General features: G+C 33.7%; 3 protein-coding genes and 1 pseudogene across 4 annotated transcripts in view; 2 read left to right on the forward strand and 2 right to left on the reverse strand.

Annotated features, from left to right (window-relative positions):
- Positions 1-40: 40 nt before the first annotated feature.
- On the reverse strand, positions 41-1,184 carry LOC135141211 (troponin C, isoallergen Bla g 6.0201-like). Its single transcript, XM_064072096.1, has 6 exons — positions 1,143-1,184; positions 1,063-1,090; positions 863-1,006; positions 697-816; positions 513-644; positions 41-460 (listed from the first exon to the last, which is right to left on the reverse strand). Exons 1-6 carry the CDS (start codon positions 1,143-1,145, stop codon positions 426-428), a joined length of 462 nt encoding a protein of 153 aa, XP_063928166.1. The 5' UTR covers positions 1,146-1,184; the 3' UTR covers positions 41-425.
- Positions 1,185-2,536: 1,352 nt separating this feature from the next.
- LOC135135018 (troponin C, isoallergen Bla g 6.0201-like) overlaps positions 2,537-17,050 on the reverse strand; it is a 59,993-nt gene continuing 45,479 nt past the window's right edge. The window contains exons 2-9 of the mRNA XM_064063958.1: positions 3,954-4,117; positions 3,824-3,902; positions 3,320-3,771; positions 3,237-3,264; positions 3,014-3,157; positions 2,841-2,960; positions 2,663-2,794; positions 2,537-2,609 (exon numbers count right to left, since the gene is read on the reverse strand). Of these exons, the coding sequence (XP_063920028.1) occupies positions 2,575-2,609; positions 2,663-2,794; positions 2,841-2,960; positions 3,014-3,157; positions 3,237-3,264; positions 3,320-3,322 (462 nt within the window). The 5' untranslated portion in view covers positions 3,323-3,771; positions 3,824-3,902; positions 3,954-4,117 and the 3' untranslated portion in view covers positions 2,537-2,574. The remainder of the gene's footprint in view (positions 2,610-2,662; positions 2,795-2,840; positions 2,961-3,013; positions 3,158-3,236; positions 3,265-3,319; positions 3,772-3,823; positions 3,903-3,953; positions 4,118-17,050) is intronic.
- On the forward strand, positions 3,680-5,142 carry LOC135135909 (troponin C, isoallergen Bla g 6.0201-like; annotated as a pseudogene).
- On the forward strand, positions 5,152-6,367 carry LOC135135004 (troponin C, isoallergen Bla g 6.0101-like). 2 transcript variants are annotated; one of them, XM_064063947.1, is made up of 5 exons: positions 5,152-5,406; positions 5,458-5,515; positions 5,557-5,672; positions 5,720-6,005; positions 6,144-6,367. In XM_064063947.1, the coding sequence occupies exons 1-5, from the start codon at positions 5,404-5,406 to the stop codon at positions 6,167-6,169; spliced, it is 489 nt and encodes a 162-aa protein (XP_063920017.1). In that variant the 5' UTR covers positions 5,152-5,403; the 3' UTR covers positions 6,170-6,367. The 2 variants fall into 2 exon arrangements, with proteins under 2 accessions (XP_063920017.1, XP_063920010.1); XM_064063940.1 differs by having other exon boundaries at positions 5,152-5,515.

Raw genomic sequence — 17,050 nt, forward strand, 5'->3', positions numbered from 1 at the left:
TAATTATAAGTTCCGTTGTGGAATAAGGTGATGGCACAAAATCGACGAGAAATAAACACAAAAAGAATTAATTGGATTCAAAAATTAATCAGTAAATCTGATCACTAATTAAACGTGGCAACGTGCCATTGCATTCTGTAATTTTGCTTTTGCCAAGTGTGAGCTGCCACTTTTCACAGCAGGCTAATTCACAATTGATATAAAAATTAATAACATCTGCCTGTTCCCCCAAAAATATTATCAATACACTTGTCAAAATAGAGTTCGGAGTGTAATCAGTAATTACACACAACGGAGATCCATCTGTTGACACGACTGGACAAATGCATGTCACACATGCCAAATAAACGGGGTATACATCAATATATTATTAATAAAGACTTACTACTTATATTATTTACTTGATTTATTGCACACAGTTTAAATTAGTCATCTCCACCTGTCATCACCTCCATAAATTCTGCAAAATACGAACACTTATAATCGCGATAACTAAGCCAAAAATCAATTACCATCGTAATCAACGGTCCCTGATCCATCGGTATCAATCTCAGTAATGATACCATCTAGCTCCTCATCGCTCAAGTTATTATCTAACTCTCTCAAAATTTCTTTAAGTGTGGCAGTGGTAATGTAACCGTTCCCTAAACACGTCAAACTAGATTAAGCTAAAAATCATGAACAACCAAAACTGACCTTCTTTGTCGTATAACCTGAAGGCTTCTTTCAATTCTGACTGCATTGCTTCTGCATCTTCCTCTGCCATGAATCTAGAGGCAAGAGTGATAAATTCTTCAAATTCGAGTTCACCGGAACCTGAAAATTTTGATTTCAGGGTTGTACTTTTACCAGCGAAAATTACCATCAGCGTCCACTTCTGCGATAATTTCGTCCAAAATTTGTTCGGTTGTTTGGACACCCAACATACTCAGGATGGTGCCAACCATGACGGTTCCAATGCTGCCCTTCTTCTCGACATCGAAGGTGTCGAAGGCCTTCCGTAGAACTACAAATGAATAATTAAACTAGATTCTAGTTAAAAAAAATTAATAAAATACTTACGGGCAATCTGATCCTTGCTGAGCTCATCCTAACAAAAGATTTAACTAATTAATTTCGGTGTTGGTCAACACACCACTTACCATTCTTTATGGATAGATTCTTTGATGTTGGTTGATAGCAATATGAAACACGTGTAAAGCACTCTCTTATAAAAGTTCGCATGCTCCGAATAGTGGGGTCGTGACAACTTCAAATTTTTTCGGAATCCAGCTGTTCATGTTTTAATTACTCGTAAAATCGAGAACAGAAGCGGATTGGGAAAAAAAGAGCCCTCGTAATAGAAAAATTAGACAAAATTCCAAAATCAGAGCAAAACAAAATTTTAGATACGAAAAATGGTTAGTAAGATTTTTCATTTAAATTAATAAACTATTGCAAAAGCTCATTGTAAAAGTAATGATTTTTTGTATTTATTTTTGTATGGAACCAATCAAAATTTTAAACAAAAAAAATTTTTTTACGCCACTGATTTAAACTGAAACTATTCAAGAAGCATTTAGCAATGATAAAAAATTTAGAAACCGACAGAGTAATTAAACAGTAAATTAAAGTGTGATTCACTGATTAGAAACACTGCAACTAAATAATTATTTGGAAATTTAATTTTTGACCAGTAACACTAGCGTGACGACACAAATTCGACGAGCCGACTCTGGAATTTCAGTTATCCGTCGCCACAAAAAAGAATCGATAGTTAAAAAAATAGAATACTAAATAATTTTTAATAAATAATGTTTCATCTGTGAACAAGAAAAAATAAATGAAGACCATCAAACGCCACTCCTAGTGATTAAGTTAGATTACAGTTTCAGATTCAAATGTAATTATGATTTTTCATATAGTTCTTTGGATATACTTAATTAGTTATTGCTTTACCAAAAAATATTATTTTTGCCTTGCCCCAATACTACATTTTGCTCCATCTTCCCCTAGATACAAACAAAAAAAGGTTTAGACGATTTGGTAATATATACCGACTTTAGAGTCCATTTAATTCGATTTATTTCCAAAAAAAAACAATAAACTTTTAAATATAAATTAATAAACCTGTTTGTTGGAACACGAAGGGTCTAAAATAGTACACAACAGCTAATTTTGGCAGGTTTTTTTTTAAGATAACACGTTTTCGTTCTGTAAATTGCATTCGTTTATTTTAACGTAGCAGCACATTTTATTTAATGGAGTTAAGTTTGCCACTGAAGCCATAATATTTATGTTAATTTTCACTGAATTCTGAAGAAGACAGATTAACTGACTTCAAATCTTGGCAAACTATTTATTTGAAAGATTTGACACTTTAATCCTGCATTATATTCGCTGTTATGTAAAGTTAATAATCCGTGTTGTAATAAATGTTTTGAGTTCAACCGCAATGTCAAGTGTAATTTCACACACCTGGCACAATGCACAAATGCATGTCACACGAGCCAAGTAGTATTACTCAGCAGTCACCGTAACAACAAACAACAAAGTACTATAATTATTTATTTAATTTATTAATTATAAGTTGAATTAGTCATCTCCACCTGTCATCACCTCCATAAATTCTGCAAAACACATAATATCATAATCCTGATAAACAAGTCAAAAAATCAATTACCATCGTAATCAACGGTTCCTGACCCATCAGTGTCAATCTCAGTAATGATCCCATCCAGCTCCTCATTGCTCAAATTATTATCTAATTCTTTAAGAATTTCTTTAAGCGTGGCGGTTGTAATGTAACCATTACCTAAACACAAACACTTAAACGTGACCCCAAAACCCTTAAAACTTACCTTCTTTGTCATATAACCTAAAGGCTTCTTTCAATTCTGATTGCATAGCTTCCGCATCTTCTTCTGCCATGAATCTAGAAGCCAGCGTGATGAATTCTTCAAATTCCAGTTCACCGGAACCTGGAAAATTGTAACGTTTTTTCGGGGGTAAATTTTTATGTGGGGGAAAATACCATCAGCGTCTACTTCTGCGATAATTTCGTCCAGAAGTTTTTCAGTTGTGTGGACGCCCAACATACTCAAGATGGTACCAATCATGACGGTGCCGATGCTGCCCTTCTTCTCGACATCGAAGGTGTCGAAGGCCTTTTGCAAAACTGGAATCGAATGTAATAAATTCTAGCAAAACAGTTACACAAATATTAAAATAAAAATTAAAAATTTTAAAATCCTTACGGGCAATTTGATCCTTGCTCAGTTCATCCTGGAACAATAATTTTAATGTGTAGCTGCACTATACGCGTCAACACAGCACTTACCATGGTGTGGAGAGATTCTTTGATCTTACGTGCAAGCAATACGAAACACGTGTAAAGCACGGGCTTATAAAAGTTCGCATGCTCCCACTAGTGGGGTCTCGACAACTTCATTTTTTCGGAAACCAGCTGTTCATTCGTGAATTAATCGTAAAATAGAGAACAGAAGCGGATTAAAATAAATAAGCGCTGGAGGCTGAAAAACTGAAACAATTGAGTATCTCTGTGGTACACCAAAGCGTTTTTTTCAGTTCCATAAAATTTAGGAGCGGATGACAGGTTTATAAAACATAAATTTCCAGCGAACTAACGTCTTGATAATTTAAGTCATATTTTAGGCATTTTGCGTGAAAAAAATGATAAATGGAGCAGCTGCGCTGTCAGTTTTTCTTTCAATAAGTAAATTATTATTGAAGCGGTGTCCAGTCGGGTCTTGAAAAACTTCCATTCCTACCCTGGAATCCCTGCGTGAAACAATGTGAGCGATTTAGTAAAACAATTTATCACTTATGCTTGCGTTGGACACGTGGTCTCTCCCCACAAAGTTTTATACCCGCTTTCGTGTTTGGCGGTTGTCCAAAGAGTGCTCCAATCAGATCAGTTTATTTAAAATTCTAATCTACTATAAAGTACCTACTTCGAAATGTTAATGTAGTCTAGATAGTGACGTTACACTCGAGCCCAGACATCTGCCCTTGAGTTATTTATTTTTGTTTACGGGAATTTCCTTTGTTATATTTTAACTGCTTCCGTGTTCTCGATTTCCATTGAGTTTGGCATGCCTATTTCCCGTGGGACATCCTGTAAAAATTGGAGCTTTTATCCAAGGCGGTTTATTATTCTAAATTTGGAGAATGAGGCGATGTAAAAATAATGTTGCCTCAATACAATGCTGGCTGAAAATAGGTGGATCTAATTTATAGTTGGCTAACGGAAATTTTCCGAATAGTCTGGGTGTCTATAAAAGAAATCCATTATACTTTGGGAGGCTCCACAATAAATAAAAAAATTCTAAATACATCTATAAATACTCATAAAACGGTCCCAAACTATTCATTGTACGTCTATGGAGCGTATGACATTTCGATACTTAAAATAATAGGCTCTCTTAATAAGCACCCATTAATCTATTTTATGCATTGGAATGTACCCCTTCTCTGTACTTAAGTAGTTATCGAACTCTTCGAGTCCAGTGCACTCCAGGTGCTAATCCTTTAACCATGGTAAATATCCTCCCCAAAAACAAATTTACCATCTTCAGTTATATTTTTTTAGGACGAACTAGACAAAGAACAAATTTCAAGTAAAAACACACAATCTCAGTTACCACCGTTTAAAAAATGTTTTTAAGTGTTAAAATCAACCTTCGACGCCTTCGACGTCGACAAAAAAGGGTACATCGAAGTGGAAATGATTGGAATCATTTTGGACATGTTGGGAACTCAGTTAGTTGGCGAAGAACTCGACAACATAATTTCAGAAATCGACGAAGACGGAAACGGTGAAGTTAATTTTGAGGAGTTTGCTAACATGGCGGCTAGATTTTTAGTGGAAGAAGACGAAGATACGGAAGCTGTACAAACCGAGCTTAAAGGAGCTTTCAGGTTGTATGACAGAGAAGGCAACGGTTTCATTACTACTGAGGTTTTGAGGGAGATTTTGAGAGAGCTTGACGAGAAACTGACTGAGGATGATTTAGACAACATGATTGAAGAAATAGATACTGATGGATCAGGCACGGTCGACTGGGACGGTAAGTCGTTCTAACTCGACAACTGAAAAATATTTCTTCGTTTTTAGAATTCAAAGCGGTCATGATTGGTTAAAAACGATAATTAATCTTCAGAAAATGCATTTGTTAATTTTTCACGTAATAAATAGTAGTTGAATTGACTCCACTTTTATTGCGTATTTCAAGCGTAACCTTGTTCCGGTGTACTCAAAATCGGCTATTATTTTTTACCCACTATCCCCTCCTTCATTGAAAGGTGACTCTGATTGATAGTTCTATAAATATTTCGTCCTTTAATTAAACCTGCTTTAGTTAATTAGATTCTGCTCAGCATCAAGTACACGACAGGTGAAAAATGGTAGGTTTTTACTTTCATTTTCTAGTTTTATTCAGTTTGATTTTTTTAAAGGAAGAGGAAGAACTAGAGAAATTCAAAGACCTCGATATCTCCAAAGATCAGTTAAAATGTAAGTAACTAGAAAGAGTGTTAACTATAACGTCTCCTTAGTGCTTAAGCAGATTTTCGATTCCTTCGACTTGGAGAAAAAAGGTGAAATCGGTGTGGACATGATCGCACCAATTCTAGACATGTTAGGCCATCAACTAGGAGTCGAAGAACTACAGGTAGACCCAATTTTTCGTTTGCACTAGAAACCAACTCAAAATTTCAGGGAATCATCTCAGAAATCGACGCAGACGGCAATGGCGTGATGAACTTTGAAGAGTTTGCAAATTTAGCTTCCAGGTTTGTAGTAGAGGAAGAGGAAGACACTGAAGCGATTTTACGAGAGCTGAAAGATGCGTTTCGACTGTACGACAAAAACGGCTTGGGTTACATCAGTGTTGACTTACTAAGAGAAATTTTAAAAGAGCTCGACGACAAGTTGACTCCTAACGATCTTGAACAAATGATCGAAGAGATTGATACCGACGGTTCAGGAACCGTCGATTGGGAAGGTTAGTAATTTTTGGCAGGAAATTAAAAACGCAACTTCTGATTGCTTCCGTTTCTAACAAAGCGTTTAATTTATTTTTGATAATTTCAATTATGTAAGTGCAAAATTGTTTATATAATTTTGTATAATTTATTTGCAGAATTCAAAGCGATGATGATTGGATAAAAGTGTATCCCGTAATTAACAGTCAACGCAATTAGAAAACAGTGATAATATTTCGAACACAATTTAATTTCGTCCTGTCATCGTGCCAGAACTTCTATAATAAGTATGACGCTGTTATCGAACGTAAGAACATGGCATTGTCAAAACTTTAATTAAACGTGTTTTGTATCAAACGTTAAAAATATCACCAACAGGCTACGTTCCCATATATCTGTATTTATAATATTAATACAAACATGTACAAGTAAGGACGTGTTTTATTTGCCAAATCGAGATGATGTTGAAATAAATCAACACATCAACCTCATTCTGCGAGCCAACACTCGTAAGCAAAAATAAACAGGTGAGGAAAATGTTTATAATTGCCGACTGTTGTCAGGACAATGTGCAAAAATGGGAAGAGTGCCGAAATTCAACAGAAGTAAATTATAATAAATTATATCAAACTTAAATCTGTTTTTTCATTTTTTTATCATTGCTATTATTCACATCAATTACGGATACAAACATGTGTCACATTATGTAATAATTAACTAAAAACTCAAACCACACTACAACAATAATGTATGATGAGTTGCCTATAACTTTCATTATGTTGACTCGACAAATTTAGATGTCCACTTGTATACGATCTTCCGGTTGAAAATTATAAATTTATTTTTGGACCTTTTGCCGAGTGTCAATTGGTAATTTTTATTAATTTTTTCTTACTTCTTACCATTCTTACTATTTATTTATTCAATAGTTTTATAACCCTAGATTCTCGTCATTTAAAACCTAAAAAATTGAGAAGGTAGATTCTAAAAAAGAAATTCCACGGTATGCAATCCATACACGGCACGTGGCGGTCTATTATCAGATCAGTGTTGGGGTTTATGTGAATCCTTGTGCGGTGAAGATAAATTAATCACGTTCATAGTTTACCGATATTTTCAGTCAAAACAACACAAAAAATTGTCAACAACCACATAATTTGCACTTGATATTTAAAAATATCAGCGCGTTATTAAATAATTTAGTTTTTCTGAAACCGCCAAGTTATTAATTTTCCTGACAGATTTTGGTTAGATAAACACCGTTTTGCAGGTTATGAAAATAGTCGAAATGTCTTCACTTATAAATATTTAACTGTATTTACAAATTAAATTAATGTGAAACATTAATACTAATGGATAGCTGCATTTAAATATTTATATGTTTGTCCTTGCTAGTAATGCAACTGAGGCAGACATAATATCTTCACTGGATAAAATCAGATAATTCAGATATTGATGATTTATTAACTTCGAAATATTTTGGTAATTTTTTCATACCCTTCAGTTTCGAACTGGTTTTCCAAAAACTGTGCTTTTGCAGATAAATAAATCGCAGGACTACGCTTAAACAACGACCTGTTTATTTCGCATGTTCAATTCTATAAATTATTATTTATTATTATCTTTCGATCTTATCTTTTCTGATCGCTGAATTTCAGGTAATGTTTATTAAACCATGTTGAAATTTTAAAGATCACCGTAATTTACCTTGAAAAAAAAATAATGAGGTTAAGTTTTGCTGTGAAATACATAAAACGTTTATTGCCAAGATGAATAAGAAATGGGTCTTTAAACAATCAATAAATAGAATAAATACTATCTTCTAGATTAACATATGGGTGTAGTTAATAACACAATGATTATATTCAACTAGATACAAATCTAATTAATAATGACTTTATACGTATGATAATGTGGATTTTACTATTTGTCACAGTGTGTAATGTCTTACAGATTTCTCCATCATTATACTTAGGGTTTCCCTCCACTTTTATTGTTCCGATACCATGAAACCACATAACCACAATATATCTAGTAATAATTTGGAATATAGCTGTGGTTAACGGAAGTGGAGTAAAAAAATTGAAATAAACTAAAATGACAGATTTATCGTGAAGAGAAAAAAATAGGTAATTCAGCGAATCGTTACATGAATAAGTTCCTTTATAACAGGTGTCTGGAAAATGGCGAATTAAGTCTTCAGTACGTTATGTACGGGGTCCCAAAAAAAATTATTAAAAAATTCTTTATGATGCAGATTACGAAAAAATAGTTATTTTCCTAATGGCGTCCGTTAAAGCATAACCAACTAAACACTAGAGAAGATGTTCAAAATTCCTGCCTTGTACTTATAAGTAAGCTCGTAATGTTCTCAAATTTTGACCGTTTTTTATTAAAGTTAATCATCAGTACTTGCTAAGATAAAACTGATTTTGGCAAATAACATACCCCCTAAGAAAATAGAGGGTGGGTGGGCGGGGCTAGTACTTGATAAGATAAGGCTCATTTTGGCAAATGACATACCTTCCAAGAAAAAAGAGGGTGGGTGGGCGGGGCTGGTACCTGCTAAGATCATACTGATTTTGGCAAATGAGATACCCTCTAAGAAAAGAGGGCGAATGAGCATAGCTAGTACCTGCTAAGATAAAACTTATTTTATCAAATGACGTATCCTCTAAGAAATTTAATTACGTTATTATAAAAAAAGACACTAGAGGCTCTAAAGCACTTTCAAATTCTTTCCAAACAAGAATACCTAGAAGCTGAAAATTGTTTTAAATTTTCGAAAAAAAAAACGGGGTCCCAAAGTTAAATCAAAAACAGGTCATGTCAGAACTTTTCAAAAATAGAGCACCAAAGTCCCCCAAAATTATTTTAAATAATTTACAAGAAAATCTTCATGGGTTCCCAAAATATTACACCATGGGTACCCAAACACTGCGGCAGTCGACTTTTTCAAATTCGTAAAAAATAAAACAGCAAACAACAAAATTTATCTTTTAAATTTATCCGAAAATAGGCGACCTAAAATTAACTGCGAACATTTTAAACGTAGGGTTTTGAAAACTTTTGATAACTTTGACACCCGGTATATCGTAACAGCACTTTGAATGGACGCTACTGATTTGAAAAACGGGACAGTGACTTTGTGAAAACTATTTGATTTGTCAAACAAAACATCAATTAAATCCTAAATTTTTTTAAAATTTGGAAGTGTGTCAAAAATTATTCAAAAAAATCTATGAAATGACAACCGAAGCTTTGGAAATTTTGACATTTATTTGACACTCTAACAAAAATGTGTTAGTTCTTTTTGTTTTTAAAGAATGGGTTCAATGGAGCGATTTATTAGCATACCAAATCTGATTCAGAATACTAGAGATTCTAGAGATACTAACTACACTCGCCCACCCTCTCTTTTCCTAGAGTGTATGTCATTTTCCAAAATCAGTTTTATCTTACCAGGTACTAGCCGTGCCCACTCTCTTTTTTTAGAGGGGATCTCATTTGCCAAAATCACTCTTATCTTAGCAGGTACTAGCCCCGCCCACCCACCCCCTCTTTTCTCACAGAGTATGTTGTTTGCCAAAATCAATCTTATTTTAGCAGATATTAACCCCGCCCACCCGCCCTCTATTTTCTTCGAGGGATCTTATATGCCAAAATCAGTCTTATCTTAGCAGGTACTAGTCCCGCCCACCCACCCTCGAATAAATGAGGCTGGAAGTGGCTTCTGCGGCTCGAAATCTACAAGAGAATGTATTTAGTTAGATCTCAAAAATCGTCGAAAATTGGTCATAACGGGGGTATACATTGTGGAAAATGCCATTTTTGCCATGCTCGATTGTAAGTGCTTTGGAGCCTCTAATGTCTTTTTTTGAATATAATAATTTAATCAAATAACTTAAAGGATACATCATTTGCTAAAATCAATCTTAACAGGTACTAGCCCCACCCACCCGCCATTTCTTTTCTTAGAGTGTATGCCATTTGCCAAAATCGGTCTTATTTTAGCAGGTAATACCCCCCACCCCCACCCGCCCTCTCTTCTCTTAGAGGGTATCTCATTTGCCAAAATCAGTCTTATCTTGGCAGCTATTAGCGCCGCCCACCCACCTTCTGTTCCTTAGAATGTATGCATTACCAAACTCAGTTTTATCTTAGCAACTTTGATGACTAACTTTGACAAAAAATTTTGAACATCTTCTCTACTATTTAGTTGGTTATCCTTGTATGGATTTTTCTTTTGTTGGTTTTGTCCTTCTTTATAACTTTTTAAATGTCGTATTAAAAGTTTTTTTTTGGTTTGTTTTATTAATAATAATCCACAACTATTAAGGACTACTGGTTGTTATGGTTATTGTCCTAAAAAAAAATAAATTGGTGGATTTCAGTCACCATCGTTACTAAGAAATCAGAAAGTAAGCCGGAGGTATTCACGCGTAACTTTTATAAAATTACGTTTTCCTAACGGCGTGCGGAAAGTGACTAGTTTCCGCACGCTAACCCGTGCGGGAAGAGATACTTTGCCGCACTAGTGCGGGAAGTAAAATGTAAGTACATTTCGAACATTTATTGATTAATGATTACAACTATTTATATTAAATATAAACTTGTTTGCGGTTAAACAATTGCATTCGCAGTACCTTAACTACTCAACGATATGATTTTCGAATGTGCTGCGATTTCTAAAGACGCCATTAGGAAAATAACTATTTTTTCGTAATCTACATCATAAAGAATTTTTTTATTTTTATTTTTTTCGGACTCCCGAAACCCCCGTACTGAAGCGTTAATCCGACATTTTCCATACACCCGGTATATTAACAAAAATAACAACTAAAATTTTGAGATGACGTCATGAACTGTTTGAAGTGGATAGATAGACAAATCTGGTTATGCATTACCATTTTCACGACACACTTACCTACTATACATCTAAAAGCTTAAAGTATTCAATTAGATAATATCAGAGATCAACTCTTGCAATTTCCAGCAGACAGGCGACAGACGACAAACAACGGAAACAGGAAACTTGCACTTTCGTGTTTTACGAGGTGTGAAAGCGAGAGGTCAACAAAACATGAATTGGGCATCCATTAAATGTCGTTATTACAATAATTCTCTAATACACGCTGCCTGTCTGGACGGAAAAGTGCATTAAAAATTAATTAAATCCATTACGTGTAGTGTTATTACCACGTTATAAATTCTTTTTCAGACTCTATATATAACGCAATAGATTCCTCTGTAAAAATGCTATAAATAAGCGTCAGTCTGCTGCACATGATTGGAATTTGGTACCTAATCGTGTCATTTCATGACGCAACATTTGTTTTTATATAAATTCTGTCAACGGTAATTTATCAAATATTAACAGATGTTGAGTGACGAAATTGGAAACCTACACACGAACTAAAAAAAAATAATTTAATTAAAAATGAAATTAAAAGCTACCGATGTAATGTAAAAAGACAAATAATTGGGCACGCGAGAGCGACTACGAGATACGATCTCGTGTAAATATGTTACATAAACTAACGCGAACGTATTAATTTCCAATTATCCAACGGTTCCATCTTCGCTACTCTCTCCCGATTGCATTAATTTGCTAAAAACCGTAGGAAAGCTTGACTGAATAGAGCCAGACTCGCAAAAAAGCATATCGTTTAGTTAACCGCAGAATAAATACCAGTCAATTTCATTAAAAAGTTTCATATTTATTGGCGATGATGAAATCGCCAAAATTCTAAAGCGTGGCCAGCCAAGCTTGAATAATAAGTTATAATACCGACTTCGATTTAAAATGTAAATACCCCCTAGCCAATTAAACTTTTTTCCACACCTCTTTGGATAAAAGTGCAATTTCCGAAAATAAATAGAACTCATCTATTTTCGAGATTTCACCTTTTCAGTGCGACAGTTAATTGATTTCTACAACGAATAAAAAAACGGTTATAGAGCATTTTAGTAACAAAAATTCGGCTATTAAGCCATGAATTCGACTTTCACAACCGAAAAAAACAGTAAACAATGAATGGTTCCATGCGATTAAATAAAATTTGAAAAGTGGACTGAACGCAGATCTCGAATTAACATGAAACAATGCCGAAATTATACCGATTCCTTTCTTCTGTTGAGCAAACCGATGATTAGCAGAGTTTATGTTCGTGTAAAGCGGCTATTATGTATTTGGGGCTTGCGCAACGTCGCGGTATCATCTGAGGGAAAATTGTGCTAATTTTTTAAGTTTTCGGGCGCACCGCAACGGTCTGCTATTAGACCGTTAATTATATCATCGCCTCTAATGCAGGTGTAGAGTGGCCATCAATCAGTCTTTGAGCGATTTCCTGTCGTTTTGTTTTACTTCTTGGAGTTTTGCGTAACCTTGACACTCGCCAGTTGGTATAATTGCGAGGCATTTGCCTCCAATTAGTGTGATAGAATCTAATGACGATATTAATTTTAGGAAATCAAAACGGAAAGAAAAAAAATCTTCGTTAAGTAACCAAAACGAGCAGAAATCCCAGAACGTGTGGTCAAGGGCAGCCTTCGAATCCCATTTCCATCACTAAATTAATATTAATTTTGATTCTTTGACGCGGAAAAATTGCCTAAACAATGTCTCAACAATGGTAGATCCTTTTACAGTTTTGTAATATAAGTGAGGTATTTAGCGCCGAAATTGATTATCGTCGCCTTTTCAACATTCTTAACCAAGTAAGACGAAGTGCCAGAAAAAATCTTTGGCTCTGAAAAATGTGCTACTTAGGTTTTTATGTAACTATCAATGTAAATTGAACTGCACGCCCATAGCTGCTGTCACTTTGACGAAAAAAATGTGTTCATTATCTAACAATAAAAAAGCGATTTACTTGTGCCCGATACGTTTTATTAGAAAACCACATAATCGTACTTTCGACTTATAGAGAATACAAGTAGGTAGGAATATATCGAGTACTGCATGCTGATTAGGTTTCGTAAATAGGTAGAAGAGTAAAAAAATTACTTTCGCTCTTAATAGAAGTTGTAAAATTTAATTGATATAACTGTGTTTCGAATCGCTACAAGTTTTTATTTGAATTATTGACAAAATGTTACATAAAGCGGCAACTTACTTTTTTCCGTTTAAGGTGCATTTATGAGATTATAAAAGTGCTGATTCAGATCGTGATGAGATGAATCAATTACAAAGTTACACAGTCTTTAAAAATCTGCCAACGGCAATTTCTTATACCGTCTTTTTGTGCAGGGACAGGTTTATTCAAAAAGAAGAAACACTGGGAGCAACTGTGTTCACGGCTTAATTTGAACCATAAACAAAAAAAATGATTTATTCATTCAGTGAAAATGAGCTTTACCCAAGCGAAAATCGGTCCAACATTTATTTGAGCATACTCTAGACCTATATGTTTACAACGAAATAGGTTCCACTCTGTTGAAACGGAAATTTCTGCTGTTTGTAGTATTTAATTTAGAAAAATAGTCCTTGGGATGTAAAAAAATGACAACATAACGTATTCTTTACTGAAGTTGGTATAATATTAATTACAGCAGTCGATTAGATATTTAATATTTCGCATTATAATATCTACTACTATTATTATCAATACTATGACATAAAACGCTACTTAAAAATTCAGCTAAGCGCAGTTAATGGTCTAAAAAAAATGTATAGCTATCAGGTCTCAAGGACACCACTTGTTGTAAATACTCCTAGCAACAAGTTTGCAACAAGTCATGAAAACGTTGATATGTATGATATAACTGGTGTACAAAAATCGTTTTCGTTGATCATTTTACTTTCGACAGCAGTATATACAACGGGTACGTACATTATCCTCACTAGTGTAATAACAATGCATAACTAAATTAGTGTATTTTACATAACACACACATAAATTCCAGCAACTTTCAAAAACTGTCGCTTAAAATAAAAATACGCACATATTTCCTTATGAATCGGCCCTTATTCATACGTTCACCTTTGGGGTCACGAACACACGTCACGTGATAAATTGGAGAAAATGATGAAGAAAATTCTTGAGGATGAAAGTTCCACAATTACTCTCAAGATTCATTCCAAAGTCAATAGTTCTAATTGGCGCAGATAAATTATCAGTCTGTACTACATTTCATGATAATTTCTACGCGAACAAGCTAGTTAATTGGATACTTACTGAAAGGACATGTCACAATTAGTAAACCTAGGGATTAGGCTAAAATAATTGACTCGTTATTACCAAATCTGCGTTTTTCTTTACGTTGCGTTGTTACACTTTCTGTTCAGATCGTTAATAGCCGGATGTAACACCAGATCGAAATAATTTCCATTACGTAATTATTCAAATAAATCTAAAATAATTTTCGGTTCATATAAAACCCGGAATGTTGAAGTGGTGATTTACAAAATCAATACTTTCGTAATAGGCGCGGGTTTTATTTTAATTAAAATTCGTTAATAAAATTTCCGCGCTGATTCTGCTCCGATAACACTAATTTAGTCAAAATTCGACACAATGAACAAGTTTTATGTAAGACTTGGCGAGGGTGAAAGGGTTAACTTAAACTTGAACTACTTTCCAAATTCAACTTAGTTTTGTTAATTAAGCAAGTAGTTAAAAAGTAGGTGAGGAAAATGGTAATTTTTGGAAAAGTACTGCAACAATGGAAAAGTGTAACGAACAACACTCAACTTCACTTAGCGCAAATCCACATGTAATAACTGCGAGGAAACTCTATTGTTTTGATCTTCAGACAATAAATTGAGACGTCGCAAATTAACAATGCAGATGAAGATCTCACTCATTGAACGCTCGGTATTACGCTAGACAGAGCGGCAAGACAAGTTTTCTTAAGTACGATAAATTAAGATGTCCATTCATCTTTTCACCTTATACAGAGTGGAACTAAAACGGGAACTGAAAGATGTCTAGTGTCACCACACGACTTTTGATAGCTTCCTGAAGTGTCTCGTTCTCACATTATCGACAATGACACTAATTTTAATTCGTCATTTCCTTTAATTAATTTATTGTTACTGGGCTTTACTCATTATGAAAATATCCCACACTAAAAACTTACTTACATTTAGCCGATAATTAATACAACTTTCTTTGACTTTATAGGGAAATCTTAATTGCGCTGGTAAAATCCCGTAAACAATTAATGGCTCATCGAATTTGCCTAAATTTCACATTTGGAAATTGTTACAAGCAATATTTTATTCGGCATGGTAAAAGGTTTAAATGTTGGATGTTGTGGGTGACAATAGGAATCTGCTGCAATAAATCAGGTTTATCTGAGTAGTCATCAATGTCAGTTGCGACATGCGCCATATTTGGGACACGGAGATTCAAATCTCTTTTGTTTTTGAACGGGTAATATTTGTCAGTTATGCTAGTTATCTGTTGTACTATTTATTGTATTAATAAAATTGTAATAATCAATTGCTCATGGCGAAATTTAACAAACTTTGCAATATTAACATTAAATTATTATTTGTTTGGCAATAGCAAATTCGATAGGTTGGGTTACTTAAATTCGTGGGGGGCCATTCAGATGTGATTCAATCTTCTACATATTCAGCTATAATTGTAGCATTAAAACGGATTATTATTAATCTCTTTTTTAAGGTTAACCGTACAACTGACCTAAATAGGCTGAGAAAAATCGTCATAGAAGCGTCATTATTTGTTTATTCACTTCTATAATTAAACATTAGACAAGTAATATTTTTTCGAATGCACATTTAAAAAAACTTACTCAGTAAAAGATCGGTCTAAAGAGTTTATAGAATACTTCTTGTATCCTCAGAAACGTGTACAAATTTTTTTTTCATGCAGATTTCTTTCAGGAAAAATTTTTGTAGAAAAATCTGAGTGGATCACACGTATCATTTTATGCGTTTTAATTAAGGTTTACTTAGCAAGCTTTTCAGGTGATGTCATCAAAATCCTCGTGGGCATGGATACGCAAATTTTGTAATGATGTCTCAGGTTGATATCATTGTTTGTCACTAATATTTAAATGATTTTTAATCTTAATTTAAATAGTAATCGAAAATTACTAAATCCTCTTTTTGTGAAACAAAGTGGTGGAATGTGTTTAACTACTCATAGTTAGATAGAGGGGGTCACATGAAAAGCGAAATACGAACAATGAAAGAATAAAAAAATATATACAACGTCACTAAGTGCGCGATCCTTGATTTCTCATTAATTACACAGGCCTGCGAAATATAACTTTTAATTTCCCTTTTAAATAATATTGTTTTTTTTTTAGGTATTTATGTATGCCAAATTAAAATATAACTCTAGTTTTTTTGTAGCACATCGAGATTTATTTTTATGTAGGCCTAAATATTCATAGTTTTTCAAACAATTTTTATGAAAAAATAAAATATAAAGAATATAAAATTGAATATTTATTTATTAAATGAACTAAATTAGTTATAAACAAGACTTAAAAAACAAATAAACCAAGAAGCTTCTTTTTTTCTTTCTTCAAAGCTCTGATTTAAGCGTTTTCTCTTGTATTCACGATAGGATATGTTATTGCTGTTACATTTTTCGCATTATATCTTTTTATATTTGAACAGCAAAAGTAACAATCGTCTGTATGATTTTGTGGCTCCATCCAAATCATTGGTGTCAGCAAACTTAAAGATTTTTTTTTTCCTTTTGACCATTTGCGAGATGCATGAACACATTTTATGAGGCACCCAATTTTTGTTTTGGTTTTTTATATTAACTTTAAAATAACTTTCGCATAGTTGTTCGATAAATTCAGAATTTATTTGTTGTTGTTTTTTGATTAAATAACTTCTACAAATGTAACAGAATTTATCTGAAGAATTAACCTATTTCCGAGAAGACATTAGTAATTTTTGTTTAAATTCAGGGTAGTAAGCGCATAGTCGACACAAATAACTCTTACTAAGCTAAACAGCAAATGAAATATCAACATCATTATCCATACATATTATTACCACAAAATCTAGAAGTTAATTTTTATGGTACTAAGAACAAAATTGAAAAAAATATTTTTTGCAGAAACTGTACGT

Source organism: Zophobas morio, unplaced genomic scaffold, assembly GCF_036711695.1.
Source record: "Zophobas morio isolate AGI-343-1 ecotype UQ-CSIRO unplaced genomic scaffold, CSIRO_AGI_Zmor_V1 ptg000004l, whole genome shotgun sequence".
Classification (NCBI taxonomy): Eukaryota; Metazoa; Arthropoda; class Insecta; order Coleoptera; family Tenebrionidae; genus Zophobas; species Zophobas morio.

Excerpts from the sequence above, each read along its gene's own strand:
- LOC135141211 (XM_064072096.1), bottom strand. Across the intron at positions 1,007-1,062 it reads CAGCAAGGATCAGATTGCCC|TTCTACGGAAGGCCTTCGAC; the intron begins GTAAGTATTTTA and ends ATTCATTTGTAG. Across the intron at positions 645-696 it reads CAGGTTATACGACAAAGAAG|GGAACGGTTACATTACCACT; the intron begins GTCAGTTTTGGT and ends TGACGTGTTTAG.
- LOC135135004 (XM_064063940.1), top strand. The coding sequence starts at position 5,404 with ATGGTAGGTTTTTACTTTCATTTTCTAGTTTTATTCAGTTTGATTTTT. Across the intron at positions 5,516-5,556 it reads CTCCAAAGATCAGTTAAAAT|TGCTTAAGCAGATTTTCGAT; the intron begins GTAAGTAACTAG and ends ACGTCTCCTTAG. Across the intron at positions 5,673-5,719 it reads TAGGAGTCGAAGAACTACAG|GGAATCATCTCAGAAATCGA; the intron begins GTAGACCCAATT and ends TCAAAATTTCAG.